This window comes from Myripristis murdjan, chromosome 9, assembly GCF_902150065.1.
Source record: "Myripristis murdjan chromosome 9, fMyrMur1.1, whole genome shotgun sequence".
NCBI lineage: Eukaryota > Metazoa > Chordata > Actinopteri > Holocentriformes > Holocentridae > Myripristis > Myripristis murdjan.
This window is the reverse complement of record NC_043988.1, coordinates 9,440,951-9,462,590: the sequence shown is the minus strand read 5'-3', so window position 1 is coordinate 9,462,590 and position 21,640 is coordinate 9,440,951. Positions and strand designations below refer to the sequence as shown.

The following is a 21,640-nucleotide window of genomic DNA, read 5'->3' as shown; positions in this document are numbered from 1 at the left end:
CTGTGAGTCACTCATCAGAGCAGCTGTCTCAACCTAGGAGGATTCATCTTTGATATTTCAAAGACCCTTGGACTGACACTCATATCCATGCCATTGTGAAAAAACATAAACAAGGACAAACACTGGAATAAATTCACTTTTGATTACACACACACAAAATAAATAGAAAATCAACACCAAAATGTATTTTTATTAAAAAATACATTTAGTATTTTTATTAAAAAAATACATTTTGTAATGAACACTCATGAATTGTGTATGCTGCCTATACATCATGTAAACTGCTTCTTTAGTAAAGTGGAACAATTAATGTAACTGCATTGAAAATGGGGGGATTAATGGAAATAACTTTGGAAAACTTTATGCAAATCTTCTATGACAAGACTATTTCAAGAACAATCAAAAGCATAAGAAAAAATGCTTATCATTTGTCAACACCTTTATTCTCTCATAACGGGAATGTATGTGGACCTGCGTCTAAATTATGTATCGCAACGAAAAATAGTGTAATTTCTGACAGCAAATAGCAGATTTGGAACAAAACCAAACATCCAATAACAACAACAAATTAGTCACAAGGGTATCAGTTCAAGGCATCTCCTTCCGCATTTCCTTCTGTGGCTTTTTGTTTCTTTTTCTTTTTCTTTTTGACTTTGGGTTGTATGCTCCCCTCCTCTGAATTTTCATGTTCAGACCCTGCAGAGTTCAACTTCCTCACTACCTCTTCACCCTCCTCTTGATTCACTTTCCTTTTTTTCTCTTTCTTATGGACAGGGTTCTGCTCGGTCTCCTCTGCTTGTTTCTTTTTCTTCTTTTTCTTTTTCTTTACTTTGTCTGTGCAGGGAGGCTCCATCGTGGGAGAGGAGAGCGTGCTGGGCAGCGACGAGGACGGTAGGAGGTCTGCGACTGACACTGCTGCCTCCCTCAGCCTCGTCTCCATCTCGCTGTCGCTGTCACTGTCAGCAGGGAAATGTGAGAAAACAAAGTTAAACAGAGGAGCACAGGAACTGATCAAGTCTCTCACGATAACAACAAGAGGCTGAACCTTGAGCTGGGAACGGGCCGGCGCCTCACAGGGGCTGTGGGCTGAGCTGGGATCTGTCCTGGGATTGAGGTTGAAAACAGACGAAATCCTGAAAGAAGAAATATATATATATGGCCAACCATGAATTTCATGAGTTGATAGCAAACACTGCATATTATGACTGTATAAGAAACGCAAATACCAGCACAATCAGAAAACCTTACCCTCATCACTCTCATCACATCTCGGTGATTCGACACTGGATGGAGTCGCAGCTTGCGTCTCTGAAATGTAACTGAGAGTCAAATTGCACGTTAGTAGGATTGCTCCGTAAATCATCTGTGGACGGGTGTCTATTCCAAACAAAATAATGAAATTATCACTTTAAACTATTAAAAATCCAAAATTTTAAAAAATACCTGTCAAGGAACTGTCCCAACTTTTTGGCGACGTGTGTTCGAAACCCTTGGGTGACCTGGAGCTCGTTGCCATCGTGTTCATGCTCAGATACGACGACACTGATTTCACAGACAGCAACACGACAACATAAAACCTGCTTTCACGTCTTATTTATTAAGATATTCATATGTAATGTATGCTAAATGAAGAAATTGTGTATTTTGGCAGCTGCAGAATAGGTATATTTCTACCTTCTAATAGGACCATTACGCCCTAGTGTCTACAACAAACATTGTTAAGTTTCAGAGCACTGTGAAGTCTTAGAGATGCTCCTGTGTAATTTACTGACAATGTATGGTGCCACTGAGGATTTAAATTAGATTTTTCTTACAGATTAAAGTGAAAGTTGAAAGTTGAGATCTTGTAGAAAATGTCTACTTAAGTCACTCTCTCCTTTATTTTCAACGGAGTTTCATCAGGCTGTACATTTTGATAAAAACATTCATGCATTAGTTCATAACTTGAGGGCTAAAAATTCTTCATATTTGCCATCTAGACTTCAGGATGCAGTTTCATGGGGATAACATGCACATTGGGAGAGCCTGGGCTTTCTAATGTTATTATAATTGAAAATGTTTTACTTGCTCTGAACATGCATGTGGTGTGTAGAGATATGAACAAAAATTATACTAGATACTATAAGACACAGTATATGATATATAAATACATCTGGGTGGAGCTACCATTTTCTTAAATGTGGATTTAGGACTGGTCATCACTGTGATGAATTAACTTACCGTCCTGAATGCTTCCCATTGCTCTCTGCATCTAAAACAAACAAGAGCAGCAGAGGACATCAGGTCATTTAGTGCTTTTACCCAAGTAATGTACCTCAGTGCATTAGTGAGAGGACTGCATTGTACTGGATAAGCTAATTCCACTGCAGGAGACGTTTCGCTCATTATGTCATTCAGTGGTAATGCAGCTCTACTAGAGAAGTGGATCTTCTGGTAATGATCAAATGGTTTGGGCTCCATTAAAAACATGCAATGACTCGATTAAACTGGTGCATTTCAAGAGTATGAAAACAGCAGCACTCACTGTTACCAAGCTTTTCTCTAGAAGCTGATGCGACTGAGAAATGCAAAGAAAGACGAGCTCCAAGGTAACTTCTAATTCTGATGGCTTGCGTTTAATCACAAATCAGCCACTTGCACTTGGTTAGACATATTCGCTTTGCTCTCATCACAGTAATATGTCTCTTTCTATGCTATGCAGAATGTTCACTTCCTGGATCATTTGTGATTGACGTGTACAGAAAATGTTTTTACCTGTCGTCTTGGCCGCCTGGTTGTCCCAAACTGCCTCCTTAAACTTTTCAAGATCTTCATCCTCACTACTAGAAGAATCATCACACACTCCAACCATCTTTCCAACGGGCGCCGCCATGACACAAACACATGTTGTGCTAGTGTGTTGCCTCTTTTGACGCTAAGGATTGTGGGTAATGTAGTCTGTCAGTAACGGACACGCACAGCGCGTTCGTCAGATGTGCTTTTATTCGTCACTCTCTTCACATAACGTTTAGAAACAAACCATTCAAACGAGACACAATATTAAACATGTAACAAAAAAAAGTCTAGGTAGCTGTATCATGATCCTCACATTGTACTAACAGAGGAAGTTAAAGGTCTCAAAATACAAGAGCTATGGGTTTAAAGAATGAATATACCATTGCTGTCATGAAAATAATTTCTCGTTATGAAAAATAAAGGCAAAATATGCATGTTAAACTGTTTTCTTTGTCCCATATTACATTTCAAACACAGAGCAGTGGACATCTAATGCCAGAACCTTATGCTGCGTTCAAGTCACAACGGAAGAACTGGGAAAATGGGTCATTTTACTGCACAGACTCAAAATATTCATGTTTTAACTCAATGGAATGCCCACATCCATAAGCATTTCTATTTGTGTGTTAAAAATCAATCATAAATGAACTGCTGCGGACATTCCTAGCATTTTGCATTTCGGGTTGACTGTATTATTATAAGTGATCATTTTGATTTCTACTACCTTGGTTTGCTGAGGAGTGTCTACAGTATGTTATCGCTGGTGTTGATGCTCTGTCAGGATTTATAACTTCAAGGGCTTGGTATCAGAACATGGAAAAAGCTCCATATATACAATTTGAAGTGACAATCAGGAATGTGGACATGAATGTTTTTTCCCCAGATGGCAGCTTGTATTCATGGTAAATCCAATATGACATTAAGGCAGCATTAGTAACAGTCTGTCAGTAACAAAATGCTCATGCAGCAGCTTACAGAGTGAATGCATAAGGACTCTGAGCCATGATGATACAGTGTGTCTATGAGTGGTGTGGTCCAAGGTTTGTACAGGTACAGAAAACATACCCCACTCCCTCCTTTAGGAAAATAGATTACTCTGCTCCAACAGATGCACACCCACTGATGTCAATGTTGACCCAATACCCTCAAACTGTAAATCCAGTATTTTATAAGATAATGTAATGAGTATACAAAATGCCATCTTATTGCATACCAGGCAGCACTGCAGGATACAACATGATAGGTAACAGAAAGCTTGATATTAAGAGCTGGGCGCCTTCAGCTCATCAGTTGAAAGACATGTCATACTGCAGCATGGGTAATGGAGTGCAGGCTTCTCTCACTTACAAACAGAGAACGACCGTATGAACACAAGGCACAGAAAATCGATGTTACGATGCAGAATATCAGGAAGCCCAGATTATGTGAAGCAGCAACTGAACAATTTAACAAGGCCTCTATGAAGACGGACACAGACAGGGAGCCTCCTGCATCTCCTTCACACTCTCCGATTACAAACATGCCCTTCTCAGACCAAGCTACATCAGACACTGTGCGGTCACGCTGCGCACAGTGAGCAGTTTATTAGGTATATCACTCTGTTCAGGAAACTTAACTCCCAAAGACAGGGATTCACAGTACTGCTGCTTGCTAAATAAGCTATTAAGGGATTCAGTTACTGTGACTGAACAGAGGGCGAGATAGAAAACAATTTTGGACATGTGATCATTGTAAGGCATGTCAATTCTGCTAACCCCAAATGGTCCTTCATTTTGGGTTTTTGGTTCATGACATGTTTAGAGGTTACAAATTTTGATGTGATAAATACATAACATTCAGTCAACAACAGGAGAGACTGAAGGAGAAGCACAAAGCAGATGAAAACCAGGCACCTAACTGACCTGGGATGAGTATTACACCTGACACCTTGAGAAGAATACACACGCTTCTTAGTTAAAAGGGGTCCAGCTCATTACAAGCGCAGCGGACCCGATGATTTACCTGATAAACTGGCTGCCAGGCCTGTCTGCTGTGACTCGATGATTACTAAAGTAAATGGAAATCACTTATCCCTAAGTCTTCAAACTGACAGTAGATAACTAGAGAAGAATCAAAGTCAAACGGATAACGTCAGCTGGTGCTACAGGATCTTCAATGACCGGCAATACTGCAGCACAATGTCAGTGCAAGTCAATGCTCGCTGTTCCAAAACGGAACCACAATTGTCAGTTGCAAAAGGTAGTTCAAATAAACTTCAACATGCCGACCAAGTGATATCATCTACGTGTATACTCAAAGAAAAGAAGTCATAATTACCAGAATCTTCAAGGTTTGCAACAAAGTCTGGTGATTCAAGTGTTCTCTCCCAGAAGCAATGGCAACAAACTCAAGGCCAAAGAATCCAAGCAATAACATGAGATACTTAAAAATATGACAATTTGAAAGACAGCGCAGAGAGGTTTCAGTGATAGTTACATCACGGAGAAATATTTAACAGAATGCTACTCTAGATCCCAGAAACTGAGCAGTATGAGGTATCTAATCATTGATTTCTTATCAAGGTAGACGTGGTCCGTTGTTTCTGAAGATCGTTGTCAAGTTCTTCGGAATGTCTGAAAAGGAAAGAATACTTCTGTCCCCCCAAAAAATTGAGATTTCTGGGTGGTTATAATCCAGGTAATCTGACACCTGGGATGTATTGCACACATTCTTCCCTTCAGGCATTACTGACCACCGTTGTAGGCATAGTCTGCCTTGTTGTGCATGATCAGTTTGTTATCCACAAAGTAGAAACTGTCTGATCTGGTCTCGTAAGGATGATCCACCATTTGGCGAACTGGAAGTAAGGAAAGTAAGACACAAAGACAGGAAGCAAGAGAGAAAGAGAAATTGGTTATGTGTAAAATATGTGTAAAAAAATGCAAGCTACATAACAAGGGTGACCAAAGCAGAGTAGAACTCACTGAGGTCCTCTGGGAGCTGTGGAAACTCATAAATGTGCTCGCATGTGTTGCGGCTGTTAGGAATGCAGAAGCCGAAGTCAAAGTCAAAGTTCTTGAGAAGGCGCCCTTGGAAATAATGCCTCTCGATCATACGAAAGCTGTTAATGGGCCGGTCACCCACTGTGAACTCCACACTGAGGTTTGGAGAGAGGAGAGAAGACACACAACATTTACAAAACAGTTGTGATAAAAGTTGAATATAAAGAGCTGGTCTGTTAGGAAATTGGATTTTCTCCACAGCAAGACATAAAAAGTATGATTTACTGCATATTTGATTATGCTTAACCATTCACCTCCCCAAAAGAGTGGCTTATGGTTACATTAGAACATTTCCTCTGTGCAGTCCGCACACTTACGTTGCACCAACAGTGCGCAGTTTTAGGAAGGCTGGTGTAAACTGATACCGCACAAAACGCCCCGCGCTGGTGTCTACATCTCCACTCTCCTCTTCATGCTCTGTAGGACCTAACACAGAAAGCACCACTTTCAAAACTGTTGACTGTCTTCAAGTTTTAAACAGGGTGATTAATATTTACAGTTAACAAAAAGAGGTGTGAGAAATAGGATGACAATGGCTAAATGCTGTAAATGTATAGTGAATTATATAATATAATAATAATAATATATAATATTTAAGAGATACTATGATATTATGAATAGGTGCATAATGTTACAAATAAATGCCTGAATTCAAATAACTATCCACACCCCAACATATTGTGAAAAGCCTTTGACTTTTAAAGATTTAGAGGCTCTTCCTCAATATCTGAGTACAGTGTTACAGGTAGAAAAAAAAAGGACTAAATGATTGACTGCTGTCATGAAGAATACATCAGGTTGCCAGCAGAGGCTTTCAGACAAACTTAACAGAATTTTCTTTTGCTGTGCACAAACAGTTAAGATATGTATAACCTGTATGAATACCCTGATTAAAAAAAAAAAAAAAAAAAAAAAACTTTATATCCACTTTTTGAATAAATAACTGCATTGTTTGTTTTTCTGAGCAGACTCAAGGCTTGATGATATCGGTTTATACCATGTAGTGTAATGTTACAGGGAGCTTCAGAGTGGCATAACTTGCATCTTCACTCACCGCAGTTGGGGGGCTTGGCTATCTCAAACAGCACCGTGCCTGTCTCCAGATCTCTGATTTTGAACCGTGTGAAGTCGATGCTGTAGATGTTGTCTTCGGGTTTGCAGAGATAATCTAGATCAGGAAATGGCATTGGTTAGCGGTGAGACTAACTTCCATGCACTCAAGCCTACACGTCCATTATCGGACAGCTAACAAACATCCATTATCGGACATGTCTTTGGAGCTTTACCAATTACGTTAACACAAACAGCTCATAACATTTAGCCGATTTACCTGGACATAAGCAGAGTTATGTAACAGTACACACATATTATGAAGCATGTCAGCTTGATCATATCTTATTAAATTCGGCTAACATCAGACGAACACTTAGAGGTTACAGCTAGGCTAACTAAAGTCTGCTCTCCCAGTTTTGTGGGAAGTTAATGGGCAATACGATAACCCAGAGTGCCAGCTTTAATCAAACAGCCGTGGTTTAAAGGGAAGTGATGCCACTGTTGTCTGGTCAGAGAAAGGCCAAAACAGTAGCTACCATGCGTTGAGCATTAACTGGCACTGCTGCTAACTGTGTGTCCGATTATGGACGCATGATTAGACCAAGGAGTTGTAACGCTGTGCCTTGAAAAAATAGGATGCACAGGCAGAAACAGCTACAATGTTGGCTGTTTGACTGCTCTTACACCTTTGGTCGGTTGTTTGTTTTAGGCCACGCATAGCTAAATTTAACTGGTTTAACTGGGAGGATGAAAGGACCAGAAGAAAAAAAAAAATAGTCCAAGTGTCCGATCATGGACCTCGCAGTGTGATTTTTGACCGCCTCAGTGAAGCTAAGCGACGTACCCTCGGTAACAGCGCGGAGCCCCAGGACGTGGTCCGGGGAGATGTCTTTTCCCAGCGCCCGGAGTTCATCCTCGGTGACAACGGGGCACTTATCCGTCTGACTCCGTCTCGACTTGAGTTTCTTCAGCATTCCTCCACCAGACTTACTTCTCTCCCGGGGAGTCGCCGTCGAGCCGCTCTCTGTGTTCTTGCTGACTGCCGGCGCCGTCTTGTTTCGAGAACCGTTCATAACGGCTGCCGTGGCAACTCTGCTGGAGGAAGCTGCTGCGCTTCTTTATGCGGGGAGCGATTTGGAAGAAACTGCGGGTGCCGTTTCAAGATGGCGTGAAACGTGAACGTGAGGACGAGAAAGTAACGTTGTAATTGGCTGCGAACGCGGGCGGTTGCCATAGTTACCAAAAAAGGGTACGCCTGATGCAGAACCCCGGCGACCCCGGCATTTTTGTTTTGCCATAAATTCTAATTCACCATTGTATTGAATGATGTGTCTGGCTACTACTGCTAGTGATAGCGCGTTTAACGTTAGGTTTGTGGTTTTGTAAAGCGAAATATAAAAATGAGAAGTTTTGTTTGGTCTTTGTTTTCCGTGCATGCGCTGGAGGATGAGAGGAGGGTGGGAGCTGAATGGTTCTACCTCTACTTATCATCACTACAATCCATTACGGCTGCTACTTTGTCCATTGTCTTTTTTTCCACTAACTGGAGTCTCCGGCAGGTGGCGCTAACGCAGTTTTGAATGACAGGGGAAACTGCCACTGAAGAAGAAAACAGCAGGCATGGTGCGCCAGAAGTCGAGGTAAAACATGTTCCGTTTTTATTTACTGTCAGTAGTGTGTGATTCTCGTGGTGCAGTGACAGCAGCTCCTCTGTCGGCAGGTACTTACTGTGTGAGCTGAATGTGTCGGACCGGAGCCGGCTGCTGCTGCTGGACGACCGGGCTGTCAGGGAGGCGGTGAGGGCCACGGTGGCCCGCATACACGGAGACTACGGAGCAGCGCTGTGCAGCCTCCGGTTCTCCGGTATGTACAACTACAGTCGCATGTTATTGTGATTTAGTGTGACTTTGCTAAGTGGCAGCGCCTCCACTGCAAATAGCTGTCCTGTTCTGCACCAAGTCATATCCAAGAGCAAAAATCTTCTTAGATCGCTCCCTTTTACCTAAATAACATCAGATGGGAATTAATCACATTACATCTGTTGGGGAGGCTTTGACATGAGAACATTTGGGAACCTCTGGCCTGACTCTTGACTGATGATACCAATGAGTTATCAGTTATTTCCAGTCGCTTTAATGTCTTTAAATACATGAATAACATAATTTCTTTTGGCTTCATATTTCATGACTTTTTGAAATTAACATGATGAGATGTGTTCAATGTCCTGTGCACATTTTGTTCACATCTGTGTCTCTTTGCTGTCAGTTTGATCCCAGGCTGCTTTAGCTGTATAAAACATATAAGAAATATCAACATTTTACACACGTTTGTTTTAGCTGTTTTGGATGACACTGAAGAACTAAAAACTCAAAAAACTTGCCTCTACTATAGGCCTCTCACCTAACATACCCACACCTGCAGCAGTGTGAGAACCGCTGATAGTTAATGTGACATCAGGGCAGGGAAAACATGATTCCCACAGCAACTTTGATGTATGGGGGTGTTATGTTTTATTTAAAAGGCTATTTAGGTAGTCGACAAGACACACAAAGTACCTGACCCATAAATCTGAGTAACAATTTGTATTATAATCATTTTCAAATTGACAAGGGTTGATAAAAGATGTTAGTAAATTTGAAGTGAACAGGAGGGTTAAAATGTGAAGGAATGCTCTCTGCACCAGGTGATGATGATGATGTAGCATCAAGTGAGTATTCTCTCTGTTATTTTTTTCCCCCTCCTAGTGAAATATCTGAACGCCCATACTGGAATAGTGTTCCTGCGGTGCCCCAAAAATTGCTACAGACTCATCTGGTCTGCACTGCCTTTTATTACCAGTGTTGAAAATCAAGGGCAGAAGGTGCCATGTTTCCTGAACTGTCTGCATGTGGGAGGTAAGAGAAACTCAATAACAGCCCTGTAATTTAATTTAAGAAGCATATCAGTTCTGTAATGGGCCGGTAATGGGTCGTTTCCATTCCCTTTACAACACTTCTTATAGTGATTCACTATTTAGTCAAATCTGCAGTGTCCACAACTTGATGATAAATGCTGACTGCTTTGATTCTAGTTTCATGATAATCAGAACACACAAGTGCTAATGATTTCTTGCTTGACCAAAAAGACCCGTTTCATGATGAATCAGACAGGCCTCCTAAAACTCTCAGCTGCTAATTAACAATTAAACACTGTGTAAAAATACCTTACATTCCCCAGGAACAATCAGAACATGCCAGAAGTTTCTGATCCGATACAACACCCAGCAGCTCCATCGAATGCTCCCTCAGTGTAAAAGCGAAGGTAAGAAATTATTTGTCCTATTCCGCTAAACATTATAATTACATCTAGTTGTCCCTCTACAGTTTGCCACATTTTGCTGTGTTGCAACATGGAATTCAAATTGATTGTGTTGGGCTTTTTACCATTTGATTATCCCAACATGCATAGTGCTCTGAAGGTGCTGAATACTTTTAGTTGTGACACAAATCATAATTAAGACAAAAAACAGAGACTCACACCTTTGCAAAATGTGGAAAAGTCCATGGAGGGTGAATACTTATGATACTTACTTATGATAGGCACTGCATATGCTTGTTCCTGTTTGTCAAATGGCGTTGATCACTGTGTTCTTGGCATACAACAGTCATATAATACAAGACTGACAAATATGTTGCTTTTTTCATTTGCAGAAGAGAAACTACAAGTTCGCAAAGCAATACTGAACTGCTCCCTGATTAAAAGAAATGAAGGGGGATTTGAAGATGAAGCAGAGAGTGGAGAAGATGATGAAGAATGATTTCACTGTTTTCACGCCACAAGCAGTGGAAAAGCAGGAGCTATTCAATTCACTTTGGACATAACCAGTTCTGTCACTCTATAATGTGGGACTCCTGGAAAAAAACATGCATACTATTTGAATTAATCAAATTCGAACTGTGTGGACACTTATGGTTCACTGCAGCTGCTGAATGCCTGTAGTGTGAAGAAATTTGAGTCTGGAAGAGAGGGACTATGATTTTTGTAAAATGATCTAGGTGACATGGGGCAGCAGGATGCCAGGTGGTTACAGGGAATGTCCTGGAACAGAGATTACAGGTCCAATCCCACAATTATGTCTTTAGTTAGACACAAGCAAGTAAGTTTAACAAGTAAGCTGCTCTGGATAAGAGTGTCAGCCTAATACCTAAAATGTAAATATATTCTGTATCGTACAACAGGCCTTAAAACTGCAGATGCAGATTATTTCTGATATACTGTTTATTTTGTATATGCTGTATTTTTTCATTTGTTCTTAAATTAAAGCAATGTTTTTGAAGATGTCCATGTATTTATGATGCCACTCATAAACATGCTACAGCACAATATCTCAAAGTGCTCATACATAGGAAAAATCAGGCAACATTATAAGGATTACTTTACTGGATGTAGCTGCATGAAAGCAACTTCTGTTATGTGTAGTTGGAGTTTTGTGGTGGAACTAGCCTGTGGAAACCAAAAGACTATTATTTATCATCATAGTAGTAGAAAAAAATTGTAGTCTAAAGCTGATGTAATAAAATAGAATACTTAAAATAACGTTTATTCATTTTAACGTTCAGCGCCCACCCGCTTGCTCCTACATTCCTACTACATTTCCCATAGTGCTTAGCGGTGCGTTGTGCAAAACAGATTTGCACGCAGTAGAAGAACCATCCGGGTCTCAGGTTCCTGTCTGGCGACCCGTCGCCATTAGTGCAAGCTCTTTCTAACGGACATATTTTTTTGGATAAAAACTCAACACTAACGCGTTTTCCAGCGTTTGGAAAACGTCCAACGCCTTATTGAGGCATATCGTTTTCCTACTCGAGGGAAAAAGCTCAGTTTTAGGGGTCTTGGCCCCGCGTAGCGAGCCTTCGTCCTCTCCTCCAACAGCCTCCATAACTTGAGACGCCGAAATTGTGTCTCTTATTTATTTCTCGGGTTTGCTTTGTTGTCAAGATGTCGCCGTGATGGGGTCTCCGCGTTTGACAGAAATGAATCAGGGCCTTCGTCGCCTGACCCGCACTTATTACAGCCCGCTTTCATCTCCCGTTTTTCTGTTTGATGCTAGAGAGCTCGGCGGCTCTCTCGACGGAGCTCGGCCTCAGCACCTCTCAGCGCAAGGAGACAAACATGGAGAAAAACCCCAACAGCAGCACCAGCAGCAAGGTTCCACCCCGTTCCAGCTCCACAGGACCGGCACCTGGCGAATCTAAACCCAAAACAGGTGACAAACCTCAACTATGTCGCATTCATGTAATGCATGGTTTGGGTTGAACACGATGTGTGCATACTTGTGCCTGTGTGGCCCGCTGGGGCCTAGCTGCAGCGCATGGTTTGTTTATCTAATACGGATGACGTCGCTGTCAAAGCACTTTGTCTCTTATGCAGTCGGAGCTGGGGACACTGCACACTGCTCATTACGTTTATTTCAAACACATTAATACATTTGTTTATATGGATTAACATATATGTACGGACGAGCTGTTAACACGCACCAACTTTATATATAGTGTCGTGCTTTTTCTTGACTATTTGTGCCCGTGCACATTCCAATCTGCCTGCGTGAGGCCTCTACTTTTTGCACGTTTGTCACAAGAATAGTTTCTGTAATAGCAGCCATCACTACTGGGAAGCCTGGGCTGCCATCTCTTACACTGAGTTCTGAGTGAAGCCAAGGCTCTAAATACACCTAAGATCTATGAAAATGGTGCCCAGCCTGATCAAACCGAGAGTGCATTTAAATGAAGACAGTTGCTCCTTTTCAGTAAAAAATGCAAGATATAAATTACATTTATCTGAGAAATGTGTCCATATTAAGTCAGCAGTGGTTGACTTAATATGGAGAAAATGACATAAATCACAAATTTTATCCCAGAGCACAAAAAGATTCAGTGGTTAGATTTAGCATTATCAGTTGTTTTCTTGCATTGCCATGAATAACAAAAACAAAACTGCTGGTTTTATAACTTGTAGAGGAAATAGTAACCCCACCCATTTACTAAACTTCAGTAACACACAACCCTCCACAGTGTGTCCCCAAACTTTATCAACTTTTTATGTTTTGTACTGCCATTTGAAAGATATTTCTGTAATAATGCCACTCATATATATGTTTTTATTATATTCTCAGATGGTAAGAACAATGGAGGCTCGAAGCGCTACAGTCGCAAGCGTGAGCCCTCTTTTCCTAAGAGTGACAGTTTTCCAGGCCCTCGTCGCACCAATTCACAGAAAAGCAAGAATTTTGACAAGAGACCCCCTCAGAGAGGTGGAGGACGACAGTATGGAGTCGCAGGTGGAGGACGACGTGAGGAGGTCAGTATTCCTCAAGGATTGCACTGTACTCTGAACTCTCTTTGGTCTAACCAGTTCTCTATTGCAGTGGTTCCCAACCCAGTCCTCAAGGACCCCCTGTCCTGCAGGTTTTTGTTTCAGTGCTACTCTTTCACACCTGATCCATTTAAGGGCTTCATGGTGATTGGTTGAAACAGATCTACCTGAACAGGACATGCATGAACGTATGTGGACCTTAATTGGGTCAGTTGTGCAAGAGTAGAGCTGAAACCAAAACCTGCAGGACAGGGGGTCCTTGAGGACTGGGTTGGGGACCACTGCTCTGTTGTAAATATATGAAGAATTTGAACTTGAGCAGATACAATGCATTTGTTTTAGAATGCTCACAGTATAGTTTACAGATCCTCGTCCTCCTTTGCCTCTCTAGGTAGCAGAGACGCGCCGGGCCGAGTTTAGCCCGGCTCAGTTTGCTGGACCTAAAAAGATAAGCTTGAACCACCTGCTAAACTTCACCTTTGAACCCCGCGGGGGCAATGGTGGCATCGGAGAAGGAGGCCACTCCTGCTGGGGCCGCCGCAACAAGTGGGGCCACAAGCACAAGCCCTTCAACAAGGAGCTTTTCCTGCAGGCCAAGTGAGCACCACTTTAATGCTGTAGAGCATCATGTTCAGTTCACATTATTATGACTATGATCTTGGCTGATTTTCAAATGGGTGTTAGCAGGGTCACACACTGGTGTCTGCATGCTGCTACACAAACTAGATCACACCTGCTCACCATAGCAGAGCCAGCACAAGTAGTAAATGGTGCAAGTGCAAAGGGGAAACCCCCATAATATAATAAGAAGTAATTCTTCAAAACATTGAAGTGTTAAAGCTGACATTTTGTGTTTCAGTTGCCAGTTTGTGGTGACAGACGACCAGGACTACAAGGCTCACTTCACTGACCCAGACACTCTGGTTAACTGGGACTGTGTGCAGCAAGTGGTGAGTGTTTTTCATGTTTTGAAGTGTATTATCTGTAACTTTAACTGCTACCTCTAATAGGGTATCAAAATATGTGCTACCTGTTCAGTTGTATCATACACACACAGGCTGTACTTGGGCAGCCTGCCTAGGTATATTTCAACCCATCTTAGTAATCGTTTGCTTTTTATTTATCCTTAGGGTTAGGGTTAGGGTTAAGAAAACACCATTGTTTATTCATTCGTCCCAAGAAAATAGTATACCTTGTTTCCAACTTAGTGCTGATGTGTGCACATTTTCACACAACTCAGTTCAGCCCATTTTCAAGCCACTTTCCCATTAATTCTGAGTATCAAGTAAAACCAAGTGGAAGTAAGTTGGTACTTAAACAAATGCTTTGTTCATCTATTGCAGAAATACCTCCTCATACTACTGCAAGCACATTGCAAGCAGGAAAATAGTTCTGCAGTAGGATAAGCACAGTGTTTGGGTGTCCTATTGTGCCTACAGCTGGTCACAGTTCCTCTTTGCACATATACATGCAAAGTGGGGAAACTTGTAGACTACCTGTCGAGTATAACCGGTTATGTAGTTGTTTGGGCACAGAATGTGAGACATCAGTTCAATATGTCTAATAGAAGCTCTAATATTAATCCAATAAATAAAGTAAACTAGGGTTGTCACAATACCAGAAATTCAGTAGTCGATACCGGTTCCAGTGCATTTCCATGATACTCAATACCTTTTTTTGATATCATGGTAAAAAAAAGAAAAAATTCCATTTCCTTCATCATACACTCCTTTTATTAAAATCTGTTGAACATTCAAGTATTTAAGCCTTCAAATATGTAAAACAAACAAAAGGTCACCTGTGCTTAAATAACAACCTTTTAGATTGCACTTTTTAGATTTTGGACAAGCCAAGGCAGAGCTGCCTCTCCAGCTGCACCTCGTGTGTTTGTCTGCCTGCTGGTAGGCATTTTTCTTTGGCACACACTTGAACAAGCGTAAATCATATGTATACTGCCCCTGTCCCGGAAGAATATGTAACAACCCCCTGAAGGCTGAATCATACATTCAGTACCTGCTGTGCAGTAGAAAAACAGGTACCGTTGTATTTTTGGAGTATTGGCATTGACTTGATACCGATGTGTTGGTTCTCGTGACATCCCTATAGTAAACCATTTCAGACCTGCAGGAAACAGTGTTTTAAAAGTTCTCACTTATTCAGGCAGTGGCACACTAATGACAATATATTATGTACATCTTTAGCGCATCTACAGCCATGAGGTACCCTCTTGCCCCATCTGCCTGTACCCTCCGGTGGCAGCCCAAATCACACGGTGTGGACACATCTTCTGCTGGCCATGCATGCTGCACTACCTGTCTCTCAGTGACAAGAGCTGGTCCAAGTGCCCCATTTGCTACGAAGCCGTGCACATCGCCGACCTGAAGAGGTGAGTCAGAAATAACCAGCACTGCTGCTGGACTTGGACCTCTTCCCAAATTTCCAGTGTACAAGTTTTACAGTAACTCTGAACTACACTGAAGATAAAACTAGGACATTTAAATCAAGTACAGATAAGAGTAAGAATACAGCAGCCTTCACAGAGAGGTAGTTACTGCAACTCTTGTTCCTTTTGCAGTGTGGTTGCTATGGAGACCCGGCAGTATGTGGCTGGTGACCTCATCACCATGCGTCTAATGCGGAGAGAGAAAGGGACTCTGGTGGCCATGCCGAGCTCTCAGTGGGTGAAGGTGGAGGAACCTGTTCGCTTTGGAGGTGAGCCATGGGCATGTCTGTGCCCCTGGACATTTGCTATTATGTCAGCATTAGGGAAGTAGCCTCAGATTAAGAGAACAAACCTGCTTTTTTACACAGCTCAGATAGCATTGTAGGACAGCCAAGATAGTATTAATGGACATAAACAGCTCTCTCACAAAGTCAGAACCACACATCAGTGATGCTGAAAATGTACTGCCATTGTTTTCACTGTACTCATTTAGCAGTGGTGCACCACCCCTGCATGAGAAAGTGAAAGTAAACATGGTCATTTAGTTCTACTGTTATCTAAAATTAAAATAAATGTTGGTCATGTGGTTCAGAAGGTATAATTCTATTGTGATTTAAAGCATCGTTAACACTAGAATCTCAATTTCAATCATAATTTAGACCCAAACAGTGATATGTGATAAAACTAGACTTATCACTCAAAGTATCGCCCCACAAAAAATTACAACATCGGTACTATGTTAATCTGCTCCATTACACATAAGTGAGAGACTGATGACTCACCATTTTCAGAACAGTTTCTCGCTGGTGTGACACTGCACAATTTACTGGCATGATAAATCCCTGTTTCCAGCTACAGGTGCATATCTGTTACTAAAAAATGGATTCAGTACCATTACCTTGCATTGTTTTCAGCCTGTGTTACCCTGTGTTTTTCAGACACATGTCTTAGCCAGTACTCCAAGCTGCTGCTGGCGTCCCCGGCGCAGGTTTTGAGCCTGGTGGCGGAGGAGAAGGCCACCCTGCAGGCCCAGTTCAGCCAGGAGGAGGATGCTGAAGCCTGCTTTATCCAGAGTGCCCTGTGTCACCTGCAGGTAACTACAGCTACATGCCTGACAGTATACACTTAAACAGAATGAGGCAATCCATGAAGCACTTGACTGCAGTAGTATACAAAATAAAATCATTTCAGCTTTAAATTAGTCAGGAATGGGGAAAAGTGTAATAGATAGCAGGCTAACAAATGGGTTTTTATCAGCCAATACATTTGTAACATTTAACAGTCCTATCATATAGATTAGCTTAGAAAGAACTACCGCAGAATTTTAATTCCTTTGACTGTTACACATACAGAAATACTGGTTAATGAGGGGCATTCCTACCATGCAGAATGTGATCATACCTAGCTGACTGAACATCCAACCTCCTGGCTCTGTGTTTGTGGTTTAGGAGCGAGAGGAAACATTGCTGAAGCAACAAAGGCTGAGTTCTGGAGACAGCCTTGACCTGTCCCCTCTGACTCTGGAGGACCCACCCTCCCCTGTGGAGGAAGTGATGACCAACATCAGCAGCACCAAGGTGAGTTTAAGGAACCATCTCTTTCACACAGTATTTTGTTTGTACATTTTCTTCCCCACTATTTCAGTTCCTGCTTCCTTGCATTGTGGTGTTTCTGGTCTGTGATTGATGAGAGCCTTTCTGTTTTGTTCCCTCTCCAGCCTGTGCTGCACTACTCCTCTGCATTTGATGATGAAGTGGCTGAGCTCCCAGAGGATGCTGCTGGACAGCAGCCTGACTTCCCTGAGGGCTTCCTTGAGAGTGTGCTGGAGGAGCCTCCTGAGGCTATGGTGGATGCAGTGCCAGAGCCCCAGTGCGCTGAAAAGAGCCCTCCCAGCCAGGCAGAACCAAGTCGTCCCCCAGCCAGCGTGGAACATGGACCCTACTACTATTTCTACCAAGGTAGGAAGTCTGTTCCAGCATTCCTGCCTGATCATTTCAGGGTTCCTAATGCCATGGAAATGCTGGCAAGATTATCATGGTTTTGGATATTTGATAGCTCTAGGACATAACTTGTATTCAATACCAGCTGATAGTAAAATGTTTGCTCTGTCTGCTGTTCTGATCCTCTCTACTCTACTCACACATTCAGCATTTACTCAAAGGCTTAATTTTGCTTGTCTTCTACTCCTGTTTCTCTCCATCCAGCTGAGGACTGCCAGCAGATGTTCCTGCACCCTGTGAATGTACGCTGTCTTCTGCGTGAATATGGCAGCTTGGAGGCCAGTCCAGACTCCATCACCGCCACAGTGGTGGAGATAGAGGGACAGACAGTCACTGAGGTAAGACATGAGGGGACAGTACTGCTATAGTGTTCAGATAATTAAACTTTTCAGAAAGTGTGTAATTCTGCTGATGGTTGGTTTTATTATTGAATACATTCCAGGATGCATGTTTGTTGTTTGGTGACATTAAATACATTACATTCATAATGTCTGCTGTTGCTGAAAGTCTTAAAATAACTTGATTATATTAAATTCAGATGTTAAAGGGTAGTATACAACGTTAATTACTGGATTTTCATGTCTTATTTTCAGTTTGAGAGGTCATAAAAATGTTGCAGTTTGATGATGCATGATTTTAGTGAAAAATCAACCACGTATGACTTTTCTGTAGGAGATCCGTCGTCGACATCGCTATCTGGCTCATCTGCCACTCACATGCGAGTTCAGCATCTGCGAGTTGGCCCTGCAGCCGCCCATCCTGTCCAAAGAAACCCTGGACACTTTTGCAGGTCAGTGTGCTCTACATGAACTCTGGAAATGAATTTACTGTTGACAAAATGTTTTTGATGACTTTTTGTTGACTGTTCCAACATTTCCGCCAAATTATTAGATGATTTGGAGAGAAGAAAGCGCCTCAGGCAGAAGAAAGTGAGGGATGAGAAGCGCAGGGAGAAGCGTATTGAAATCGAGGAGAACAAGAAACAGGGTAAATGTAAGTACCCCCAGGCAATTCATATCTCCTTCTCTACATGACACCTCCAAAAAAATTCACATCAACCTGCATGACTTCAGATTGAGTCGCACCACTCCATGACAGTGTATTTGCACCGATGTCTCCCTTCAGACCCGGAGGTGCATATCGGACTGGAGAACCTTCAGCAGTTCCCAGCGTTCGGCTCGCCTCCTCAGAACAGCAGCCCCCTGGTTCAACCTGACTTCACTTTCGCTCCTCCTTCACCCCTCAGCTGCAGTCCTGCCTCTGGTGAGAGCAAATCTTCCAGCAGTGACATATTGTTCAGAGCCATAATTCCACTTAGATCTAGTGACTGTTTATGAAAGTACATGACTTATGATTAAGCTTCTGCATTTTTTTCAGATGGGATGATGTTCCCGAGTCTGAATGGGCAGAGCTCTTCACCCGTCGTGGGTAGTGTGGAGGACGAGTCTCACTGCATGTCCTTTGCACAGGTGTGTCTAGCAGACTCACACTCAACATAACCGTTCAAATAGCCTGCCTTAGGGATCAGGGTAACACACAACAACTGAGGTGCTGACATTACACATGTATTACATGTATGTGACGTGGCAGTAACCCCTCTGTCTGTATCCCATTTAGATGCTGAGAGATGGAAAAGCCAGAGTTGATGTTGGGCCGAGGATCACTCCAAAGAAAGGTAGTGCAGGTGTGTTGATATTGTAGGGGCTTGTAAAACACTGTCAGGCACACAACACACACAGTTTGAACTCATATTGTCAGTTACTGAAAATTCAATGCTGCTATGATAAGTTATGTATAAACAAATTCAGAATTGAATTTTCTAAACATTTCAATACTTGAACAGCTGTGTTCTCTAAGGTGAAGTTCCATTTCAGTGTCCCCTCTAGAGGGCGTATATGTACCGATTGTAGTTAAAACAGCAGTTGAAATGGAGTCTCTAGATAGTGGACTGTAGCAGTTGGCCCAAAATTCAATGAAATTGTGGGTGAAATTACTGCAGGTTGCTGAAATATGTTTTGTTTTCTATTATCTGCATTATCTTATTTTACAACTATTGATCAGCATAACTTCATAAAGAGGTAATAAGTTTGTGTTGTGTCTTGTAACCTGCAGACAAGCTGCTGGCTCCCCCAGCAGCAGACAGCGATGGAGAGAGTGACGGCTCAGACCGCATCCCGGTGCCCAGCTTCCAAAACTCCTTCAGCCAGGCAGTTGAGGAGGCGCTTCTGCAGCTGGGCAATGGTCCAACTTCCTCTCCACAACCCGTGGTTGTCCCAGGTCAGGCTTTAGGGATTTACTAGTAAGAGTAAGGTTTTAGCAGGAACTGATAAATAGCCTTCTTTTAATTTTAGCTTGTATGACGCTCATCCTCGGCATCTTCTGTTTCAGATGAGAAAGGAGGAAAGAAGAAAAAGAAAAAGCAGAAACTTCTGTTCAGCACATCCATGGTTCACACAAAATAGACAACACTGAAGTTCATAATCATCATTTATCATCTTATTTCTTGAGTTGAATTCTCCTACTGCCTGTGTTTTTGTTTCCACGCAGATCTTTTCTGGAACTACAAGCTATGGAAATAGGTTTTAGTATGTAGCCAAAGTTCATGCTGCTCTAATCACTGTTCTGTCTGTTTGGGTGTTTATGCCATCAATTATTTTACATTTTGGAGTGCAACTAGGTCAACATTCTGCAGCAGCTTCCTGTCCCACTGAAGGCCTTATGGACAACATCTAGTTATAGATGCCAGGCTAAGAGACACATGGGCTAACATTGTATGTGCTCCAGGCTTTTCAATGGCTTCAAGGTTCTAGAAAGCTCAGATGCCTAACTCACTTTAGAAGTGGTTGCTATGTGTTGTCTTGAGTTCCATGACCCAAAACATGGCATACTGGATCTAGAAGAGTAATATGGAAAAGAATGTTTCAGGGTGCTTAATATTTGAGTAGCAGTCAGCCAGCTGCAGGTACCTTACACCCACTGAAGCTTTCCAGGATACTCTTAACTACTGGTCAAACACTTTGAGCGTGGACCTGTATCTTCAAACAGAAGAAAAGGTAACAAAAGACTTGACCACCAAATACACCTTGTAAGCATATCACCCTGCAAGACAATGCATACCATATTTTGGGGATTGTTTGGTTTGAGATGGATGCCCTAGTGTTTTGTAACAACATGAGTCCATAATGCCCTACCAAGGCAAAACACAGTATTGTCAGAGATCTAAGTCTGTCCGTTCAACAGAACAAGTATATTCTGCCTGGTGAAACCATACATATGCACTTTGTTCTCCTCTGTTAGTTTCTCATCCTCTGTCATTGTCATCTCTTGTAGAGTGTTAACTAATTTTTCACATTACTTCCTGTGGTTTAAATTCAGTGTTTCAAATGTGTGAAGCCAGATAATTGCTGACATTTAAAGAATGCTTATGAAACTGCAAAAGTGGAGTGGAAAATATAGACCTTTTTTGTTTTAGGACTCCTTAAATCACCTTTAATTTTGAAGCAAGTTTGTAGGCTAGTGAATATAACTAGCCTGTTGGAATGAATAAACAATTATGCACAATCCATTAATGGCCTGTTTGCTGGCGCTGTAATTGTCACTAGCTGGTGCGAAGGATCTTAAAGAAGACTCTTTCCCTTTGGTATCTTCAGGGTAGTTCAGTGGCTGCTGTCTTACTGATGCAGTAATTCCTGTGATCCACGTGAGGGCAAACCAGTTTCCCAGTAGGAAATCTATTCGGTAGAGCACAATTCATTTATTGAGATTAATTGTTAACTGGCCACCTGGTTAATCACAGGCCATAAAAAGTCAAAAACATCCGGGAAAGTTATAAAATGTTAAATTTGACCCTCTTCTATCCAAGGCCTCCAAAGTCTGAACATTTCGACGTTCCGATGCTTATTTTAAGTGGTAACAGCATAAATATGGCTTAAAAGTTCTACAGTGTAACTTTTTCAAACATGTGGCCACCTTGAATG

The 21,640-nt window shown here is 42.0% G+C and overlaps 4 protein-coding genes across 5 annotated transcripts; 2 read left to right on the top strand and 2 right to left on the bottom strand.

The window, feature by feature from the left end:
* Positions 1-170: 170 nt before the first annotated feature.
* On the bottom strand, positions 171-2,929 carry c9h12orf43 (chromosome 9 C12orf43 homolog). Its single transcript, XM_030060565.1, has 6 exons — positions 2,755-2,929; positions 2,221-2,251; positions 1,444-1,542; positions 1,249-1,319; positions 1,046-1,133; positions 171-956 (listed from the first exon to the last, which is right to left on the bottom strand). Exons 1-6 carry the CDS (start codon positions 2,870-2,872, stop codon positions 584-586), a joined length of 780 nt encoding a protein of 259 aa, XP_029916425.1. The 5' UTR covers positions 2,873-2,929; the 3' UTR covers positions 171-583.
* A 34-nt stretch (positions 2,930-2,963) lies between these two features.
* Positions 2,964-8,071, bottom strand: unc119b (unc-119 lipid binding chaperone B). The gene is made up of 5 exons (XM_030060566.1): positions 7,714-8,071; positions 6,871-6,984; positions 6,134-6,242; positions 5,739-5,911; positions 2,964-5,611 (listed from the first exon to the last, which is right to left on the bottom strand). Exons 1-5 carry the CDS (start codon positions 7,940-7,942, stop codon positions 5,499-5,501), a joined length of 738 nt encoding a protein of 245 aa, XP_029916426.1. The 5' UTR covers positions 7,943-8,071; the 3' UTR covers positions 2,964-5,498.
* Positions 8,072-8,409: 338 nt separating this feature from the next.
* Positions 8,410-11,186, top strand: pop5 (POP5 homolog, ribonuclease P/MRP subunit). Its single transcript, XM_030060568.1, has 5 exons — positions 8,410-8,509; positions 8,590-8,732; positions 9,614-9,763; positions 10,086-10,169; positions 10,559-11,186. The coding sequence occupies exons 1-5, from the start codon at positions 8,490-8,492 to the stop codon at positions 10,663-10,665; spliced, it is 504 nt and encodes a 167-aa protein (XP_029916428.1). The 5' UTR covers positions 8,410-8,489; the 3' UTR covers positions 10,666-11,186.
* A 361-nt stretch (positions 11,187-11,547) lies between these two features.
* On the top strand, positions 11,548-21,228 carry rnf10 (ring finger protein 10). Of its 2 annotated transcripts, none has more exons than XM_030060107.1 (17): positions 11,548-12,114; positions 13,021-13,205; positions 13,612-13,817; positions 14,080-14,170; positions 15,422-15,606; positions 15,796-15,932; positions 16,602-16,756; positions 17,112-17,240; positions 17,381-17,621; positions 17,868-18,001; positions 18,336-18,453; positions 18,555-18,656; positions 18,789-18,926; positions 19,041-19,132; positions 19,281-19,338; positions 19,776-19,940; positions 20,052-21,228. In XM_030060107.1, the coding sequence occupies exons 1-17, from the start codon at positions 11,952-11,954 to the stop codon at positions 20,123-20,125; spliced, it is 2,373 nt and encodes a 790-aa protein (XP_029915967.1). In that variant the 5' UTR covers positions 11,548-11,951; the 3' UTR covers positions 20,126-21,228. The 2 variants fall into 2 exon arrangements, with proteins under 2 accessions (XP_029915967.1, XP_029915966.1); XM_030060106.1 differs by having other exon boundaries at positions 19,281-19,347.
* The last annotated feature ends 412 nt before the right edge of the window (positions 21,229-21,640 follow it).